At 40.2% G+C, this 19,964-nt stretch overlaps 2 protein-coding genes across 3 annotated transcripts in view; one reads left to right on the top strand and one right to left on the bottom strand.

The window, feature by feature from the left end:
* dlgap2a (discs, large homolog-associated protein 2a) overlaps positions 1 to 5,372 on the bottom strand; it is a 197,307-nt gene extending 191,935 nt beyond the window's left edge. For both annotated transcript variants that reach the window (XM_079693769.1, XM_079693770.1), the window contains exons 1-2: positions 5,236 to 5,372; positions 4,552 to 4,812 (exon numbers count right to left, since the gene is read on the bottom strand). In XM_079693769.1, the coding sequence (XP_079549895.1) occupies positions 4,552 to 4,572 (21 nt within the window). In that variant the 5' untranslated portion in view covers positions 4,573 to 4,812; positions 5,236 to 5,372. The remainder of the gene's footprint in view (positions 1 to 4,551; positions 4,813 to 5,235) is intronic.
* erich1 (glutamate rich 1) lies at positions 5,256 to 19,595 on the top strand. Its single transcript, XM_079693774.1, has 7 exons — positions 5,256 to 5,573; positions 6,521 to 6,655; positions 6,787 to 6,930; positions 8,881 to 9,267; positions 10,227 to 10,412; positions 12,583 to 15,636; positions 16,845 to 19,595. The coding sequence occupies exons 1-6, from the start codon at positions 5,555 to 5,557 to the stop codon at positions 12,690 to 12,692; spliced, it is 981 nt and encodes a 326-aa protein (XP_079549900.1). The 5' UTR covers positions 5,256 to 5,554; the 3' UTR covers positions 12,693 to 15,636; positions 16,845 to 19,595.
* The last annotated feature ends 369 nt before the right edge of the window (positions 19,596 to 19,964 follow it).

Here is a 19,964-nt window from a genome sequence, read left to right as displayed (position 1 = left end):
TGAATGGCGTATCGTTCAGCAATATGCAAATATGCCAGAAGTTTAAGTGAAATAATGCAAATGACCCATTGTTGGTCTCTAATACATCTATGACCACTGATTTATGACTTTTACCGAAAATACATGCTTAGTATAGGGTCATTGATTTACATCAACAAGGTATTACCAGTAGGGAACATTTATTTTTTGTTAAACAGCTTGATCGGGGCGCATAATCAAATCTCTTAGACCTGTACTGATCAAAAGATGAGCTACTTCAAATGCCCTCCTCTAGAGGGGACTACTTTATTCAAGATCTTGGCTTGTTTAAAGGATTTCTAAAGACTTTGTTTTAAAAGAGCTGGGCCTTCCGCCAACAGTAACAGTATTAGAACTTTAACTCAAGGTGGACATCAAGTACTTGGAGTTGTACGATCTTTCACTTGGACAGGAATCATATTTAACATTTTAACAGTGTTAACACAGAAGCCCGTAAGGGACACATTTCTAATTCCTTTAAGACCAGGAGATGATTTTCTTTTGTTTCAGGTCACAGACTTTCAAAGGCATACAGCTGTCAAGAGGCATGGGCAGCCCACTCTTTGCTGTGCCAACTTCCGAAGACAGCTGCTGTTAGGATGGAAATGTAATTGTCTGGCTGACAATGACAGCCCAGTAAAATCCTCATAAATGACGATAATTCCAACTGGGATCAAACTGTCTGTATTAATGACTGAGCAATTACAATAAAGAGGAAAGGTTACAGATTGTATACCAGCTTGCTAATGGCCCTTGTAATGAGTCACATCTGACTTGGGGCTATGTGGCAGTTATTTCAGTGACAGTAATACTTGGAGAATGTGCAATGACACCCACCTGCCTTGAAGATAGGTGCCCAGCACAGTGCAAAGGCGATCAACTGAGTAGTGTTGGTGCACAGGTATACACAGAGACACCTACACACACAAAGACTCACATGCTTTATATTACAGCTCACACACTTGGCTCTCATACATTATTAGATTCATAACACTCTGTCCCATCCTTCCCCTGCATTCCCTCTGCATCCCTCTGCTAAAGCCAAACTATCACAGAAGTGCAGGGGGGGCATTCAAGAGGGAAGGAATAGAGGACATAAAAAGAGAGACAGAGGGAAAGAAAGAAGGTGGATAAGGTGTATGTGCAGGGAAGAGAATGCATTCAAATGAGAGGGAACAGGAACGAAAAGTAGGGCTGCAAATAGTGCTGTGTACCTGGACTCACATTCAGGTTCAGGTCCGGACTCAAGTCCAGAGGTTCAGGTTCAGGTCCGGACTTATAAGTCCGGACTTGTGTCAAGTTGTGTGAGTAACTAAAGTGAACTTATTTTTAGCTAATTATCAATTGAAAATAAACTCATAATTAACTCAAATTCAAACTCGTCAGGTTTATTGTGCCCCCTTCCAACTTGTGTCTACACCATGTCCTTTCTAGAACTCTACATGTGTTACTAACTACACAACACAACTACATACATAGTGATGTACATACAAGACTCAATATGCAAGAGTACAAGTCTATGTGTTCTTGTTCAAGAACAACAGCATATTGACATTGTCTGGGTGAAGTGTTGCTCTTTCGGCAGACACTATATCACCATACATACAAAGGAGTTAGCTTAGCTACACTACCATATATGGCAACCAGCATCCCACGCTGTCAGTGTCCACTATGTCTAAACCATCTTCCCTTGACGTCACACAGATATCGCGAGCAGTTGCGATATTTTGCGAGACTTCGTGAGTTCAGTAATGGCCGCCATATCAGAAGCCAAAACAATGTTTTTCGTCTTTTCTCAGCGCAAATTTCTCGATCTATGGAAGGTTTTAGATGGTTTAGAACAAAAAGGAGAATATACGTAAGTACCGGTTCCCGACGTTCCGGTTTTAACCGGACTTGAACCGAAACCTTTTACAAGTCCAGTACCGGTTCGGCGTACCGGTACGCAGCACTAGCTGCAAACAATTTTCTTTTTTCTTTTTTAATTGGGATGGGATTGGGATATCCTCTTGTAGCACAGTATAAACACATTATGAACGACTGTGCTACTGCACCCAGGGGTTTCTGAAGTTAAAAGAATATTTATTAGAAATGGTATTACTATAAATGTATTGTTTTGTTATTGGTACTTTTTGCTCAAAGTTCAATGTGTTCAATACAATTATTTGGAAATAATTTTCTCGTATTTTTCAAATTTAACAGATTTGTTGTATTTTATAAGTTTCTCTGAGGCAGCAGAAAGGGAGAACTGAGTAAAATGTGTTTATTTATTTTATCGCAAGAAATATTGGAAGGAGGAGAAAGAGGAGAAGACCATTGGTCACGATGAGTGGATGAATAAAAAAGAGCCTGATATAAACATGTTATTTTAGTCAAACTTGTCTACATTCACTGCTGCCTCTCTCCCCCAACACCAAAGGACATCACCACAAGCACAAATGTAGCGTTTCAAGTCTTCTATGCATCTTCAAAGAGATTATGAAAGGCTTATCATGTTGCTGTCTAGAAGGCAAGGTCCACACAAGCTTCCCATTCACAACATTGTGAGACTCTGTATGGTCATGTAAGCAATTTTTAGAGCAGCGTTGAAAATACCCTGAATCGAGCTACCTATTTAAAAGTTCTTCTGAGGGGATGCGGTGTCAGTTTTCAATTAGGTTTTTTTGTCCTTTATTCTTTGTACGCAAGTGGTAGCTTATGATAGGCTTCTTTTCAAGAAAGTAAATTGCCTGGTAGCATTGAGTAAAGATTTTTTCATCTCGTATAATTCATCAGGCTTTGATTGAAAGCAGTTTTAAAGCAGAGGGAGTGATGTGGATGAGGTGACAGGTGGGCTCCCCCCTGAAGCTGGTAAGTGACAAGTAATTTATTCTTCAGTCACATAAAGTCTTACAGATGCATGTATTTCTCGCTTGCCGCCGCCTTGCATTTGTCCACCCACAGGTTCCCTCTCTTTCAGGTTCATATGCATATAACACACGCACACATAGGCAATGTATACACACATAAACCTGCACACACAAAGATACTGCTAATCTCACTTTTATTACCACTGCTCTTTAGCACTTCTTGCCACCTGCATAATAAATGAACATGGGACCCGGAATTAAACATGCTTGTTCCTATGGCAGAAAATTCCACTTCTGCGTATGCTCCTCAGTGCACGTATTTAAGTGAAAGAGTCCATCAGTTGCACAACCAAGCATCTGGGTGTTATTGAAAAAAGGCTGGCGGACCAATACTGTCTAAAGTTCTTTTGCATTATTAAGAAGGAAGGAGTACAACATACTGGAGCATCTTGGTAAAACTTCCATCCGCGCAGGCTAACAGCAAAAACTCTGCTCAGCTTCTAAAGCATTGCAATGAATATGGTCTCCTATTTTTAGCACCTCTGATTATGATGTCTGACTTTGTGAGTGCTGGCAGCCAGCACTTTGTCACTCACTGTGTGTGCTGAACACTGTGGATTTGCTGTGGATTCGGCAGCGGTGCTGAAGCAGGCACTAAACAACTTCCTTACTTTTTGTGTCGCTCAATCATGGGAATCTATTGAAGCTGAGACATCAATACTTGCGTCTGCACTGAATCCTAAACAACACGATGTGTCAGAGAACAACTGAATCTGATGACAAGTTTTTTACACAAACAGACTCTTAACTTTTTTTCTTATCTTGCAACATCTCCAACAGCAGAGAAGGCTTGATTTATACACCAATTATCACACATTCAAAGGAGTACAAGTCTCATTACTTTATCAATCACAAGCCTTTTGGGAATTGTGCATATGCTACTCAATGCCTAATCCACTGCAAGGTATTATATAACATGTTTGCACAGGTCTGGGTAGTCCCTTGTTTCTTACAAAACCTACAGCTCATGCTTTCTTTTTATAGCTGATTCAAGCTTCTCATTCAGAATTGCCAGCACAATTGGGTAGACACATTTAGTCAGTGAAGATCGTACACCCACAGAGACTACAGTCGGCATGTTACATAGAGTATTACATGACAGTGCACTGCACACCAGGAGGAGTGTGGGGAGACATAACATCCATTTGAGAATTTAGCCTTGTACTAAGTGGGCTTTTTTCTCCTCCTCATCCAAGCCTCTTCCTCAGGGCTAAATTCAAGTGCAGGAATTACATCCATGTGGCAAATCAGATGAGTTGTGAAAAAAGGCATGTACATGCACGCAGGAAATGCAAAACACATATGCTGTTTATTTTTTTCTTATTGTGATGACTGAACATATTTCAATACATGTGCATATTTGTATTAAATTCAGTTTAAATCATTATGGAAGGGTTTGCAGTTTTATCTTTAAGGAAAAAGTCAATTGTCAGAAGTCTGCGTGCCATACCCAATTAAGAAAATCCTGCAACCAAAATGCTTAAACACACCCATTTTTCACCACTGCATGCATCTTCTCATTACTGTAAGATGACACATAACAGTGTCAGAACCCTGCACATGTCAGATTTTAGGAGTTAAATATTTGTTAGAAGATCAATAAGAGATACAGAAGAGGCTTTACCTTCTTCAGAGCTGACATCATAGGTGCATCCTCTTCCTGCAAAGCCCGTTCACATGCTGTGGTCCCAAGCCAAGTTTGGAGGGTGCGCAAATCCTAACTCAGCCCGGTGCTGATGCTGAGCCATGAGGTGCCTGCTTAGTATTCTCATCTCGCTTCCACCCCGTCCTACAGCTGGCGTGGTGTGCGCACACCCCAAACCGCTGTTATTGCAGGATTCAAACACATGGGGAGCTCTAGTCTGAAGCATGGCACTCATCAAACCTAATGAGAGAAAGTTGGCAGTGTACAGTAAAGTGTTCAAAAACTAAATGTGGCTTTATGTTATTGGGCAGTGAGACACGCTTGTGACATTTGTTTGAGATTTTGAAGTAACAAGAGTCACATTTTAATTCGTCTCCCATTTAATATTGTAGAAGCAATTTGCCTCAGTAAAAAAATGTTTTATTTTATTATGTATTTCTCATCACACTGGTCGAGCAGCTCCAAAATATGCTATTATGTTCTACACATGAACTGAACAAGGCTGCTTTATATGCCGATTTGTAGAGTGGGTTTGTCCGATTACAACAATATATTGAAGTATGATATACAGGTACTTGTCCTTTCTGGCAACTATGGTTACATTAAATTGACATGTTTTTGAATGTGAATCGGCGCCATTTTACCAAGTGAGCTCTAACTTACCCGTCTGTGAGCTGGTGACTTGTTGGGGAGAGGGACAGTGCAGCAGGAGTAGACCGAGCATTATTGCACTTAGACTGTACATTTTTAAAGTATAGTTAACCCTAGCCATTCTATTATCTTCTTTAACACGGACCGTTACAGCACACAACATTTCCATAGTTGCGTGACGTAAACATCTATTATGAATCAAGCTAATGTTCAAAGCTAGCATGCTGGGTTGCTAACTCAGCTAGCTTGTAGCATATTAGCTAGCTAGCTGCTGTTACATTGTAGTGTAGGCACTCTTCTTCTCCACTCGGATATATAACGCTATGTCAATATGGCAAGTAGGAAAGAAGGTGAGCAGCACAGGTGTCGCAAATTAAGTTATTAGTCACATGAAAAATACATTAAACCTGTTGAATTGCATGCAACCAGCTAGCCAACTAGCGGCCTAAATCTCGCGTTAAGTGCGTTCTAGCTGTGTTGTAAACAAATGCACGTGCTTGACTGTCAGATTTAACTACAGTTTTCAGAGTGCGCGTGTGTCAATACCAGTCTATGGTCAATACTGGTGTCCAATACTAAGTCATTGTTATGGTTAACAGTAGCATACGTTGAGTTTATATTAAAGCTTTTCACTTTTCCATTAAAATCCGGTACAGTTGCTATTTATGTTTGTTATTTCGGGTATTTCACAATTTGAACAATATGTATTAAAAATGTAGTCCTTTAACATCGGTTCCTTACGAAATATATAAACATGTGCTTTATTATAAGTAGTCTTAATAGTTCGTAGTTGTAGGATTATTGATAGTAGATACTGTTCTTGCATTGATACATTTGCAGTACTTACTATCTATTCAACATGCACATGGCCTTTCAATAAGACCTATTTCAAAGATGCTCTTTGAGCTGGTGTTTCCTTTAAATTCGTCCTGCTTTACATTAAACTTACATTTGATATACAACCCATAATCGGATTTACATTGCATTTATTGATGTGTTCCTCTTGTCCTAGTGTGACTTTAACATGTACAGTGTAGCCTAGTCAAAGTAAACAATTTCAATGTAATAAAACCAAGATACTCTATAAACGTACACACACAAAAATCTCACTATACATATAAATATACATTGATAATTAATATTAAATGTGTTAAAACTGGACACAGCTCTAGTTTTCTTTTACCCAGCACCTGGCCTCTGTTGTTTTTAGTTTGGATTATTGTTTTTCGCATAAAAAGACAAGTACTTGACAATAACAATGTATGACATTAACAGTTGGTTTACTTTTTTCACCTAGTATTTCAAGCGAAAGTGCTCAGGAGGCTTTACCCTGCAGCTCCCAAGCAGCAGAAGGAACCCAGCCCACCAAGCATTGTCGATGCACTATCCAAAAAAAACCCTGTGAAGAGCAAAGCCTCTCAACAGGACACTGGTAAGATCACATTTCACTTGCTGCTTAAAATGTATAATCTTTATTATGGTATGCGGAGAACTGCTGCCACTTGGCTGCTCTTACCAGTTGCGTTTTTAACTTTAATTTATTCTTCATGTCTTTCTCATCAGATGCAGGGACGACACAGAGTGCAGACAATCCGGGCAGGCGGATGTACACAGCCTTACCTCCTCCTGCAGACTACAAACAAGATTCAGAAAAATCCGTCACACTCTCCCAGTTAGAGAGCATAAATAGTGCAGAGGACCCAGCTGGTAAGATGGCCCTAATCATACTTTTATGGAATTGTACTGTGCATCATAAAGCTAGGAGAGATTTACTGCATGGGATTCTCTAGGTTGACTTTCATGTATAAAGTCACTCTTCTTGATTGTCTCTGCCACTCAATTTAGGGGAAACAGACATCAATTGTGTTTCCGAACAAAGCGAGCTTGAACACAGATGGTGGTTGTGCTTCGGTGATTTTCACTTTGATCTGTCTATTGAATGGATTGTTTGTCAGAGTATTTTGTCTGCGCTCCATCTAGACTCTAGTCTCTTCATGAACCAACTGGAATAATCAGACTTTAATAAGATTCCAGACTCATTACACCTGCCTCTGTACTCCTCATCTTACTTAATGCCGACCTCCATCCACCTGACAGGCTTCTGCATTACCTCAATGAAACAGAAGAGATTATTAGATTACTAGAATAAAATATTAGGTTTAGTTTGATCATTGGCACTTGTCTTCCTAACAGCACCTTAATGCAAGCGTTTTTTGTAGTTGGCAGTGAGCCTTAAATGAAATCGGAAATCAAAGTCATGTTTAAGATCAGCACGGGTTGTGCATCATAAAGAGAAGTCACATATCAATATAATTATAGACACAGTACATCGTTAGCAAGTAGAAATTATATTGTGATGCATCACAGATATATCTTCTTACTGTGTTTACACTTTACCAGTGCGGTCTGAACAGGGCTTCCAATTAAAAAATAAATGCTGGACTACCAAAGCGTCCACTTCTGTCTTAAAGTGATCCCTATTTTTGTGTTTTTACTAAATTATTTGATATATATAATGTGTGGCAGGTGTGGCTATTAAAGACACATGTATCAAGAGTTTAAGCAATTATCTGTTTCTATGCTGAGCAACACATTGATTAGAGATACTTTCGTTTATTTTAAGCCACCGCAAAAGGACAGAATGAGTACAATTTACCATAAATATTTTTTCTTGTGTACATGTTCCGGGAATGATGCATCTCTGTATACTCTCATGGCTGTTTCAAATGGTGAAGCGCTGTCAGGATGGCCTTTCAAATCAGTCCAAAAATCAATGATATACTAAATTGAACATTGTAGTTCTCTCATCTTCCTCTTCAGTTCTGGTCATTATTGCACAGCCATTCTCTCTGCTGCATCATGTTCCGGCTGTAAGCCTATTCACTGCTCCCTAGCGTAAATCGTTCACTAACTTTTGGATGGGAGCTGACTTCTTTGACCCCTCAATGCCTCTTTGAGTTGTTAAAGAGAGGGGAGGTGTGGCGAGGCGGAGAGAGGGAGCTGTTACTGCATGGGCTCACAGTCAATCTCTAGACATTACATTTAATGGTTCAAATAATAAGACATAAGAGAAGAGACTTCTTACTCCGGCAGCATTTATTTTAGCAGCAACTAACCTCAAAAGCAAAAGAAACTGAAATAAAACTGCAGGAGCTCTAATGATGTGGTGTGTGTGTATGCACAAGTTAACATGCACGTTGGCCCTGTTTTTATTTCACTTTCAACGGAGTGCTGGGTTCAAAATCAGGGGAATTGTTACCCAAGGCGTTGGAGATACAGATACTATTGTATATAATCAATGATAAAATGATTTTTGAGTACTATTCTGTCAAGAAGTACTAAATAACATTACACATACAGAATATTGACTCTACTGTACTTTTATAAACCACCTTTAGTCATAAGTTTGTTCCATTTGAAGCCATATTTATTTTCAGTCAATAGCCACAAAGCTGATTGTTCTTTTTAGATGCAATCAGCCAAAAACAAGAAGTTTATTTTGTGGAATTAGCTCTAAAAATATGCTATCTCTCACCCTGCGCTGGCATCAACTCCAAAATCTTACTGTTATAGTTCTGAGAGGTCCATAAGGAGAAAGCCAAGTATTTTATAACTTTAATAATATTTATCTAGAGTTTTTTATCTTGTTTCCTGCAGAGGAGAGCAGCCATGACAGCAGCGAAGAACTAGACCAAGATAAAGAGGAAGAACAGAGAAGAAGAAGAAAGAGAAGAAGGAAAAGGAAACCAACCCTTCATCAAGACTCTGGGGAAGGTGGAGCAGCTTCAGTGAGTGAGCCCGGCACAGGTCAGAGTCAGACACATGTGGATGAGGCAGGAGAGCAAATGAGCAAGAACAAGAAAAGGAAGCTGAAGAAGAAACGGCACAAAAAGAAGCTGCTCTCCATGGGTCTGATGCCCCGAGCAGCTGCTCTGGAGTTCACATACCAAAAAAATGTGGAGGAGGAGGAAGAGGATAATGAAAGGAGAGCAGCCGAGGTGTCAGACTTTCTCAGGACAACAATGGAAATCTATATGTCTGATTGTAAGTATTGAGTCCAGGGGTGCTTTCTTTTTTGGATCAGATCGTCTCACACATTCTCTGTAATAAATCTCGCAGCCATTGCTACGGTTTGTGCTCATTTTATGGTAATATTTGGAAAATGAATACCCTGCCAACAACGCCAATCATTTTAGGTGCTATTATGCCCAACACTGATGGTTTTTTAAGATGTAGTTTACAAACACATAATTAACTTCAGCCAAAAGCTATAAAAAAAAACGTGGTCATTAAAACAGTAATCATTGCACTTATGCCACCGTACATCTGCACTTTTTTAACAGTGCCAGGATGAATTACACAGAAAAGTATTCTAAAACGAAGCATCAGTAATTGGATGAAAATGTAATAGCTAGAATTGCAGTACCATTAGAAGGAACTAGATGAAAACGTAAGTGTGTCTTGCTAGATGTATCTATGTCTCAATGTCAGGGTGTAATCATTGTCAACAGCTTTGATTTAATTAACATTTAATTGAAATCAAACCAAGCAAAAATAACAGACTTTAGCAAATGTTGCAATGCTCTATATATCATAAAAGTTACAAATTAAAGTTGGATTTGGGGCAGACTGAGAATACAAAACCTGGACATTAGGCAATAAAAGCCTCAGCCATTAGTAGCTGCTACAGCTGCGTAAAATATAGAAAAATAATAATAAATGGTGAGACTGCACTGACATTAGATTTACCCAGTCTGCCTCTGCAAAAGAAAACGCATCCTAGGTGATTTGTTTTTCTAATTTGATAACACGGTCTAGACAGTTTAGTGTAGCTGAGACAACGGTTAGAGGGTAAAGATGTAATTGCTTTATATTCAGTGCAATTTATGACTGTTGTTGTCAGCTCCAGTTGGATAAATGTGCTCCAATGTTAAAATATAATATGAAGATGTTAGCGCATTTTAAATAACGGACCACCTCTCCTTTCTTCCGTGCTCCTGCAGCCTCCTCTCGTCTGCCCCTCCTGTCTGGGACGGTGGAGGAGCTTCTGAGCAGCGTGGCCAGGGGATGTCGGCCCACCTCCCTCCTGAAGCAGCTCTCCAGTCTGAAGGCCTTAGTCCAGCAGCAGGAGGCAGACAAACTGGAAAAAGCCCTGCAGGAGCTCCACAACACTTCTCCTCTGTCTGCAGGTCGGTGATGCAATGATCATTCAATACTTTAACTGTGTAATTGAATCAGGGGTAAGTTCTGGAAAGTCATTAAAGGCTTTAAATGAAAATGTTAGGAACTTTGTACTTCATCGCATTACACAGTGGTGGGTTTCAAATGCTTTCGTAAAAAAAGACAAAGTTACACCATTTGTTCACAGACAGAAAGTATAAAAATATACATCATTGGATTTTCACATTTCCCACGGCCCCTAAACACATAAAAAAAACTAATCAAATTCAAGCTTAAAAAATAAAATAATTATATGAAACAAAAATGAATGTCAAATACTTATTACACGGAGAAGAGAGGACCGCACAAGAGAGGTTGTAAAGAGAGTTTCAAAAATGTAAAAACTTCAACATATATGGAGTCCTTGTTTTGCCACCAATGGTCACATTTTGGTCACATATATAATATATATATAAGTTACATTTTCCATTTCAATTTTTTACATCCTTTTTTTGAACTGTATAAAATGATCAGAGAAATCCAACTTTTCTTTCTTTTTCAATGTTATTTGATTTATGGCATGATAACTGTCTTACCTTCAATTGATTTCTATAACCTATAAACGTATTCTAAGAAAAAACAATAAACGAGGAGTAAAGGAGCATGATTAAACCGCTTTTGTTTCGGAGATTTAATTCTGCTCCATGCTTCACCCTTCGCCTCTGCTTGCTGGGATCTGCCCAAGGCACCTCTTTGCCCTGCCTCTGCAGGCTGCTACATGCCTCTGTCTGACTGCACTTGCCTCCTATTGTACGAGCCCTTACCTTGATGATTATTGTTTGCCCCAGTATACCTGCCCTTACTTGCCTTCATCAGCCTTTACTTGTACGCACCTGCCCTTAATTTGCCCTAATAGATCAGGTCTTGTCCATATTAATCAGGTCACCTCCACTATGAGTTAACCAATATGTCGGAACTTGTCCGTCTTGCCTTTTACTTAGTCAATAGCCTAAACAACTTATGAGTCACCTGACACGTTTCACCTCTGCGTGTGCCTGTGTGTGTTTGCATGGTTGGCTTGCTTGCTGCTTAATAGGATCAGCAGGGACTTTGCTGCTGTCACACACACAGGTGAATGTGTGTGAGGAAGAGAAGGAGAGGCAAGAGAGAGGCCAGCCAGGAGATTCAGGGCATTGGCGGCCACTAAGTGCCGTTTGACTCTTCCTGTCTGTGTTGCCAAGACAACAACGTGTAAAAGGCAGTTTGCAGTTCTCTATAGCCTGTTCTGGTTGTGCCTGTCATCTCCATGCAGCTGCCTGAGAGCTCCTCTAACCCCCCTGCACCCACCCTATTTTGTAATTTAGTTTGAGTAATGCTTTCTTTCTAAATGCTGATGCATTCGAATAGAACAGAGAAGGATTCCTTGTGAATGACTCTTTGTAGTTTGTTTTAATTTATTCATTTAACTCGGCTTTACATTGTAAGCATTTAAATCAAAGGCATTGGCACTCTTGCTGTAATTTACTTAACATTCCTGGATCACTGCAATGGGAGGACTGTTTGATGTTTGTATGGCTGAACAACATTCATTTTTTACATTTGATAACAATCAAATGAAGCTTTGAATGTCTGAGTCGTACTTTATGACGTCAAACAAAAAAGAGTTGTTATATAAATAAAATGTAAAGTGCTGTGAGAAGGGAAAAAGTTGTTTTTGTAAGTCGAATGCCTACAAATATGAACTTAAGCACAACATTTTATTAGATAAAAACATGTTTTGTGAATAAAAATATATATAACTGATCTTTGTTCAATACATTTGGGATTTTGGAATTAAATACAAAAGTTCTAAATTACTTTTGAAGGTTTTTATCACACAAGTCAGAAGCAATTCTACGCAACCACTGTAATCTAATTCTATAAGTGGTTCAAACGTATAATATGATGTTTTGAATAGATTGAATACATGGAATTCTAGCTTTTAAAAAATAATTCTGTCTTGGGTGGGAGACAGACGTGTTGGGTTGAATGTCTACGTTTCGAGATTTAGGAAGTACATTTGAACACTGGCTGGGGAATTGGATTTATTATGCTGCAGATACAACAGCAAGTCTCTCTGTTGAAAACACTAAGTGTTCCTCTGGTAATGTGTTGTCAACTGTAACTGAAATGTTGCTCTTTGCCTCTTTTGTGTTTTAGAGGAAACCGCTGCAGTCGCTGCACTGTTCCAATACTGGATCACAGACATTCTTCCTATGCAAGGAGACAAGAAGACAGAGCTCTCTCCTGATGCACCCAGGAGGATGTAAATCACACTCAAAAGAGACTACACTGAAGGATTATTTCCACTGTGGTGATGCTGCATAATATATTTTGTAATAAAATATATTTTCCCATTTATTCTATGCCTTTTTCTAATCCAGTTATGTGCCTTTTTCGTGCAAAACAAAGCCATTATTCCTGAGCTTGGCAAAACTAAGGCCAACCTTAAGTAAGTTACTTACTGCTTGTTTGTTAAGGTGGTTTTCTTATGTAGCTCAAAGTGGTCGAACATTTAACTCGCAGTAACCTAACATCCTTCTTCCTCGCCCGACCTTCTAATCGCCAGAGAAGAAGAAAATGTCAGCCGATGCTCACAGATTTGATGACATTTAAACCCAGCCTATTATCCCTAATTCTCATTTATCTGCACTACACTCCCCGCAAATCGATGTCTGGAGATGTTATTCCTCATGCCTTTTCAAACCTGCTGTTTCACTTACTTTACATGGTTAATTAATGGTCTTCAGGGAGGCAAAACTGATGATACTTAAGGATCATTAGTCCCATCGCTTGATCCCAACACCTACTTGTTGACCTTATCTAACTGTAAGCTCAATATAGAAACACAGTCTTTGTCTAATCCTTTATTTACACAGGTAGACTCAGTGAGACATTTGTATGGATAAAAAATAGACACTTTAAGCATGTGCACAGATAACAGACATTGTCCAGTTATAGTGTAAAAAAGAGGTACAGCTTGCGTTAAAATGTCCTGCGTCCTACTTTAGTTTAACGTAACCAGAGCACAGAGGTAGATTGGTAGTCTGGTCTGTAATTGATTGACCTCGGGAACCATTACCACCCGTGGTGTCAGTAGCTAAACCTTCCGCATCAACAGACCCGTCCACAGCTCAGTTAATCTATTTCTAGAATATTTACTCATTTCTGAAAGTCAGGAGGCAAGTTCAAGAAAAGGGCAGAGAATTATCTCGCCTGTGGGGTGGCATTGTGATGACCTGAGAGAGACGTGTCTGCCACACCAGCTCTGTTGTTTGTTGGGATGCACCAGCAGGTTATACAGTACAGAAAAAATTTAAATTAACTTGAGGGCTGCCATCTGTGTCCTGCAATTAGCAATGGACTCACCAGGTGCTGTCTGATGGACGCTAAGGACTAGTTTTGCAGACATTAGCCAGAGGAGACAATAAGGGCAAAAAGCAGATTGCTTGATATGCTTATGTAACATCATAATATAAAGACGATCATTAATGGTCCATGTATTCCCGACTCCACCACTTTGGTCCAGACTAAAAAACTATCATCATCCATTTGATGGATTGTCATGGAATTTTGACTTTCTTTCTTATTATTATTTTTACATCATTGCCTTTTCCTATAAAGGCCTTGAATTCCCTCCTATATTACTTTAAATCTCCAGAGGGAATCACAAGTTTCAGTGACATCATGACTTTGCAGTATTAATGCCAGTTTGGGAGTATTCATGGGTGCGTGAGCTGGGAGGCCGAATTGGGTCCTATTATCAGAGATGAGAGGAAGGTTATTGTTGGCTGCTCTCACTGTAGAGAGAAGTTATCAGCACAGCTACCTCATTATAAGTCCTCAGTCTGAGACCACGACCCCTGGGGCGGGGATGATATTAAAGCTCTAAAAAATTGCTGACATGGCCTTAGAAAGCCAGAAAAAAACATTAAAATCGACTCACTCTGAAGATTCAAAATTGTTCGAGTGGCTCTCACTTCAGAAGGCTTGGGTATCCTGTGTAAAGCACTTAAAGGAAGTGCTGAAGTCAGAAATCAGTTATGTTTGATGCTAATGTAGCTGAATTAGTCAACACCTCATTCATCATTTCTCACTTTGTTTTCATGTCAACAATGAGATCTACAAGAGTTCCAGCCATTTCTCGGACTCAGCACTTCAGTTGCAGCCATCAGGCCGCAGACTAGAAGTCCCAATGGCCAGGAACAATTACACGAAATCCTTTATTCCATCAGCTGTGGCCATTTTCAATAAGAGCGGCCCCTTAGAAATCGCCTACACCCTCCATCTGCACATACACACACCAGTGGATGAACACTCAGTACTTTTATTGCCACTTGGTCCCATTACGTTTTTAAGATGCATTAATGTTGTGTGTGTTGTTTAGCCTAATAGGCCAGTGCAAAAGAGCCATTTAATGTTAATGCAAATCTAATGGCCGATAAATTCATCAGAATCTGAATCAAACTTACAGAAATAAGGAGGGAATAATTCATCAAAATGATGAAAAATATTTAAAAACAATGAAATTGGCCGAATATACAGTGTTATCCCCCTATAAGTGCTCACATTAACACTACTCTGACTGTCCATACATATTTAATACACACTTATATGAATGATGGGGGCTGAAATAATCAAAATCTTTATAAGAATGTTTCATATTATTTTAGGTATTGATAATCATCAATTTATCAATACAGCAAATGTATAAGTGCATCCTACTAACAACAATTTGTATTACCGATTGCTTAATAGTAAATCAGTTAGACAGAATAATGTATAACATGATTTCAGGATGATTGCACTAAAGGTTGGTGTACTTTGATATTTGGCAGCACTCCTTTCAACCTTCGCTCTGTTTACAAGTGTCTTTGTCTCTTCATGCCAGCTTCTGTAATCCCCTTAGACACACCACGTGGAGACTGCCTGTTATGCAAAGACAGGAAGGAGACGTTATAAGGGCTGAGCAGCCTGTCCTGCATCAGATAACTAGGCACAGGTTGAAGTGTCCACACACACCCGGACAGACCCACTATACGTGGGATTCCTGTCCTGGGAGTCCAGGAAGAGGAGCTTGACAGAGAAAGAGAGAGCCAAGTGTTTTCTGCCCTTTCAACTCATTTCTGATTTGACAGGAAAACAATCGTGGAACGCTCCAAAATGTTTTTCAGAGTCCCCAGATTGACTCCGGGCTACATCCGGCTGCTGCAGGTGAGTTTGAGCAGTGTTATTCGTAAGATAAATTGACACTGCTTTGAATCTCTCAATGCAACTTTGTCATAAAAGGGAAAAAGATCAAGTAGATACTATAGCCGCCCACGGGATGTTTTGATGTGCTGTGATTCTTTTACTCTTAGATGCACACTGTAGTGATTGCCTGATAGCAGTCACATAAAGTGCTGAGTCAGTAGTAGCTTGCCAATGATCTAAGAAGCAAAGTGGATGCACTTTATTACAGTGTTTCTGCACCAAGCAACTTGTTTTGATTTAAGAGTTTTGATTTTACACGGTGCTTGGCGTTTTCTGACTCTAATGGCCCTTGAGGAGTAGAAGGAGGGGGCAGATGAAATAACTTTGACAGTTCTGAGAGCAGCCATTGATGTAATGAAGTGAATTCAAGGTGCTGGTTTTATGGGCACGTTTAGGAGTTTATAGACGGAGACAGAGCACACAGTAAGTAGGTTTCGCTAAGCCTTATGTTACCATTATGCAGTAATTCTTTCAGTCGAGTGTCTCAACAGATTGTTGTGACAAGATGATGAAATGCATTACTTTCATATCATATAACCATCATCCACAAATACGGGTTACTTCCAGGCTTCTGTTCCAGTGTGCTTTTGTTTTTTCTCACCAAACACAATCACCTTTTTGTGGTGTTTATCACAAACAATGGAGAAATCCTAGCTGGTGACAGGCCATTGCATTGTAATTGGGAATGGTAACCGGATGAGCGAGCCCCATGAATGGCTTTTTAACTGTCTATGACACAGCTTCATTTGAAACTAAATGAGGTTTCTATCATTTGCTCTTCATAATTATCAAGGGACCACTGAAGAAATTGCTCATGTCGCAAAATAGACAAACCATTTGTTTGTCAAAAGAGACAGACCGCAATTTGGTAAATGGGAAAATATGAGTTTTTATTCTCTGTGGGATCAATGTAGGAGTTAGATGAGACAGGGAGCTGAGGTGAACCCAGTTATTTTATGCCCAGAAATGTTGGCGGGCATGTTGTCCTCCTTGCTTTATAAGCCTTACATTGATCTGAATCCATGCCGAATCATAACTCTCTGGCCATTGTTAGAAAAGGAGTAATGTTATTTCTGAACTGCTTTGATCTCGTCTTTCATATTATAAAATACCAAATAAATTCAACATTCTTCTGATCATATTTCACCCTCTATTTTCTCCTCTTTCAGACCCAGGCCTATCATAATGTCGCTGTGGCACCCCCTGCTGAGAGGTCCATGCCGGGCATGGCGATGCTGCTGGGGGCCGTGGGGATCGGCTTGTGCGGCTACAGCGCCAGGCAGTTGGCCCTCTACCACCGGCCCTCCTCCAGAGTGCTGCAGTGGGTTGGTACCCACACTGATGCCAGCATGGTGGGCAATAGGATCCCCCTCCTGGACGTCAATCGCCGGGGCGGTGCCTGCCAGGAGATCCCACCTCCCTCCTTTGTGGGACAGAAAGTCTTCTTGAAATAATAACCTTTGCTTGCTAGGTTTCATAGAATAACCAACGTCATAGGTTGAGCTCCAGTAACTACACTTATGCACGATGAAAGATTGTAGCTATGCTGGCCCCAAGTGTGGCCCATGTGCTCTCTGACGAAGTGCAAGTGTCGATATTAGCCTGACCTCAACCGTGATGTTTACGGGAAGTTGAACGTCTTCTAGTCATGATGAATTCTGTAATACAAAATATAGAAATAGTTGACATTGATGGTATCAATTATTCACTAATATTAGAGTCTTTAATGCACTGAGAGGGCATGAACGAATATGTAATGATGCTGGAACTTCCCAAAAACTGAATGTAGCTTGAAGAAGCCACCATGTTTAATTTGAAGACATTGTGTGTCTTATTGAGGCCTGGTGTAAAAATAGTCTGTTGCTTGGCAGTGCCCTCTGTACACAGATGGTTGGCAACTCCGTGTGTGTGTGTGTGTGTGTGTGTGTGTGTGTGTGTGTGTGTGTGTGTGTGTGTGTGTGTGTGTGTGTGTGTGTGTGTGTGTGTGTGTGTGTGTGTGTGTGTGTGTGTGTGTGTGTGTGTGTGTGTGTGTGTGTGTGTGTGTGTGTGTGTGTGTGTGTGTGTGTGTGTGTGTGTGTGTGTGTGTGTGTGTGTCCACCCACCCTTCACTCCCCAGGCAGAGAGCCATGTGTAAGTGCTTGGGCACCCCATCTATGCCCAAGTCTTTCACTTATTTCTTCTGAGGAGAAGCAGGTGCCATCCATCAACAGGCCTCGGCTTTTGTTGGCGCGTTCTGGCCATGGGCTGTCAATCATGAGATGCTGTGTTGGACATGAATGAGCGATTTTCTGTGTTCCGAAAAATTAAATCCCCCCCAATGGTTTGGTCAGGGTGGATTGAAAATAGAAGAGTGGATGCACAGTTTTGTGGATTGAAAATAGTTATTTGAGATACCTGAGTCTGTCATGTAAACATTACTTTCACAGCAGCACAAATACACCTTACTGGATTATGAGACTTTATTTACTTGCGGATGGCAGGCAGGCAATGCACTACAGTATGATTCCTCCTGGATAAGCCTGTGTTCTCTCCAGGGATTAACCCAGGTGGAAAATCATTCCTGGCACACATACTCCTTAGCCTAATCTGGAATTAGAGACAATGACCTGTGAAAGGCAGACAGTCCCTGTGCGTCCCAGCTTTGTGCCATTCCCCCTGCAGCGTCCACCATTCTTCTCATTGCCATACTAGCTGTATTTATTATAGGATTGGTGTTTCCTTTTGTGGTAACACCAAAATTGAAGTAGTGCAAAGGGCACTTGAGATTTGGCGTGACGCTGAGTGTGGTTGAGAATGCGTGCTGTGCCTTATGGAGAGCAGGGGTCAAACTGTCATTATCTTGAATTTGAATATTTGAAAATCTACCCCATGTAGATTTTGTGTTTGTTATGCTGGGGGTGTCAGTGCGAAGTTTTCAAAGGGGGGAGTTTTATTTTTTAAGAAGGATTCTGGAAATCGCGAATAAGGAGGATGGTGATTTGTTTTGTTTTGGTGATTAAATTAAGTGTTTCATCCCTTAGAGGTCAGCCAGGCCCTGCAATCCAATGTTCCATTGTTTAAAAGCCATCCTTGCCCGCCTGCCAAATTGACCAGCGGCTAGTTGTGGCAGGTTGGTAGCTTTTAGAGCCCCAATAGTGGCCCTCCAGAAACCTAGCACAGTAGGTCACTAACAAAATGGTTTTAAGCCACTTACCAGAGGAGGCTAATGGCTCCAACTGGCATCAGACACCGAATGAACAATTGGTCACCTTGCTCTGGACAGAAACTGACAATTTCATAATGGGATTTTGATGGTCTCAAAACAACAGGATACTCTTTGATACCATATACACCTGAAGTAAAAATGCAGGGTAAATTGGGACTTTTATGACAGACAGATTCAGATAGATGTGCTGTATGACTCCATTAATCTTGACCTGTTCTTTAAACCAAAACTGCAAGTATCTGTGACGCCGGCACAAACTGCATTTGATGGTCCTTTTCAGGCATTGGATGCTTTGTAATGCACCTGGCTGCTTCTGATTGATTCTCTTTATATACTGCAGTGGTGCACATTGACCACAGAGCACTGTGAAAACCTATTGATCTCAATCCGAATGTGAGGGAGTGCATGTCGCCTCACTGGAGCAAATGTCCCGTTTCACTAAGAATTGTGCTGCGAATGAGGGAGCACTGCCAATACAATGCACTGACAAAAAAAAAAAAGGAATATCTGAAAATGTGTTTGCTTTTGGAATACAATACAATTAATATGTTAGCTTGTGGGGTGTCTGTCACACATCAGTGCTCATTCATTTCAGTCTGCAAATTAAAATTCAGCTGTGCCCAATAAAGGCGAGAATTGTTCTGTTAGTTGTGTGATTTATATTTAATGAAAAGATGTTGGAAGAGTTTGATGAAATAAAAGCATTTGGCAAACATGCTGCTCTACTGTTGCACTTAGTCAGACCTCTGGGTCACATTGTCTTTCAACAGTGTTGTGAGTTAGGCTGTGATTTTTGCACAAAGAAATAATTGTGTTTTCAGTCAAAGTAAGATTCACACTGTTTGCTCTAATTAGGCTTAATGACATTGGATACTGATTAATTTAGCTAGAAGTTTAAAACTTACAATAGAAACCGCAGGTTTTAAATGACCAGCTATCTTTGTCATGATGGGTAAGGCATTTCTCATTACTATACTTGGAGTTATCACAATGATCTTATAGTGAGCTACATTGTTTTAGAATAACTGATATGGTTATATCTATATAGAAGATGTTCTGGAGTTTAAAAGGTTAAATCATTACC

The sequence above is a fragment of the Notothenia rossii genome (assembly GCF_949606895.1).
Source record: "Notothenia rossii genome assembly, chromosome: 7".
NCBI lineage: Eukaryota > Metazoa > Chordata > Actinopteri > Perciformes > Nototheniidae > Notothenia > Notothenia rossii.
The sequence above is the reverse complement of the archived record's forward strand: the minus strand, read 5'-3'. Positions and strand labels throughout refer to the sequence as shown.

Bases quoted from the DNA above. Each gene is read 5' to 3' on its own strand.
- erich1 (XM_079693774.1), top strand. The intron at 9,268-10,226 runs GTAAGTATTGAG...GTGCTCCTGCAG, and splicing joins GGAAATCTATATGTCTGATT to CCTCCTCTCGTCTGCCCCTC. The intron at 10,413-12,582 runs GTCGGTGATGCA...TTTGTGTTTTAG, and splicing joins CACTTCTCCTCTGTCTGCAG to AGGAAACCGCTGCAGTCGCT.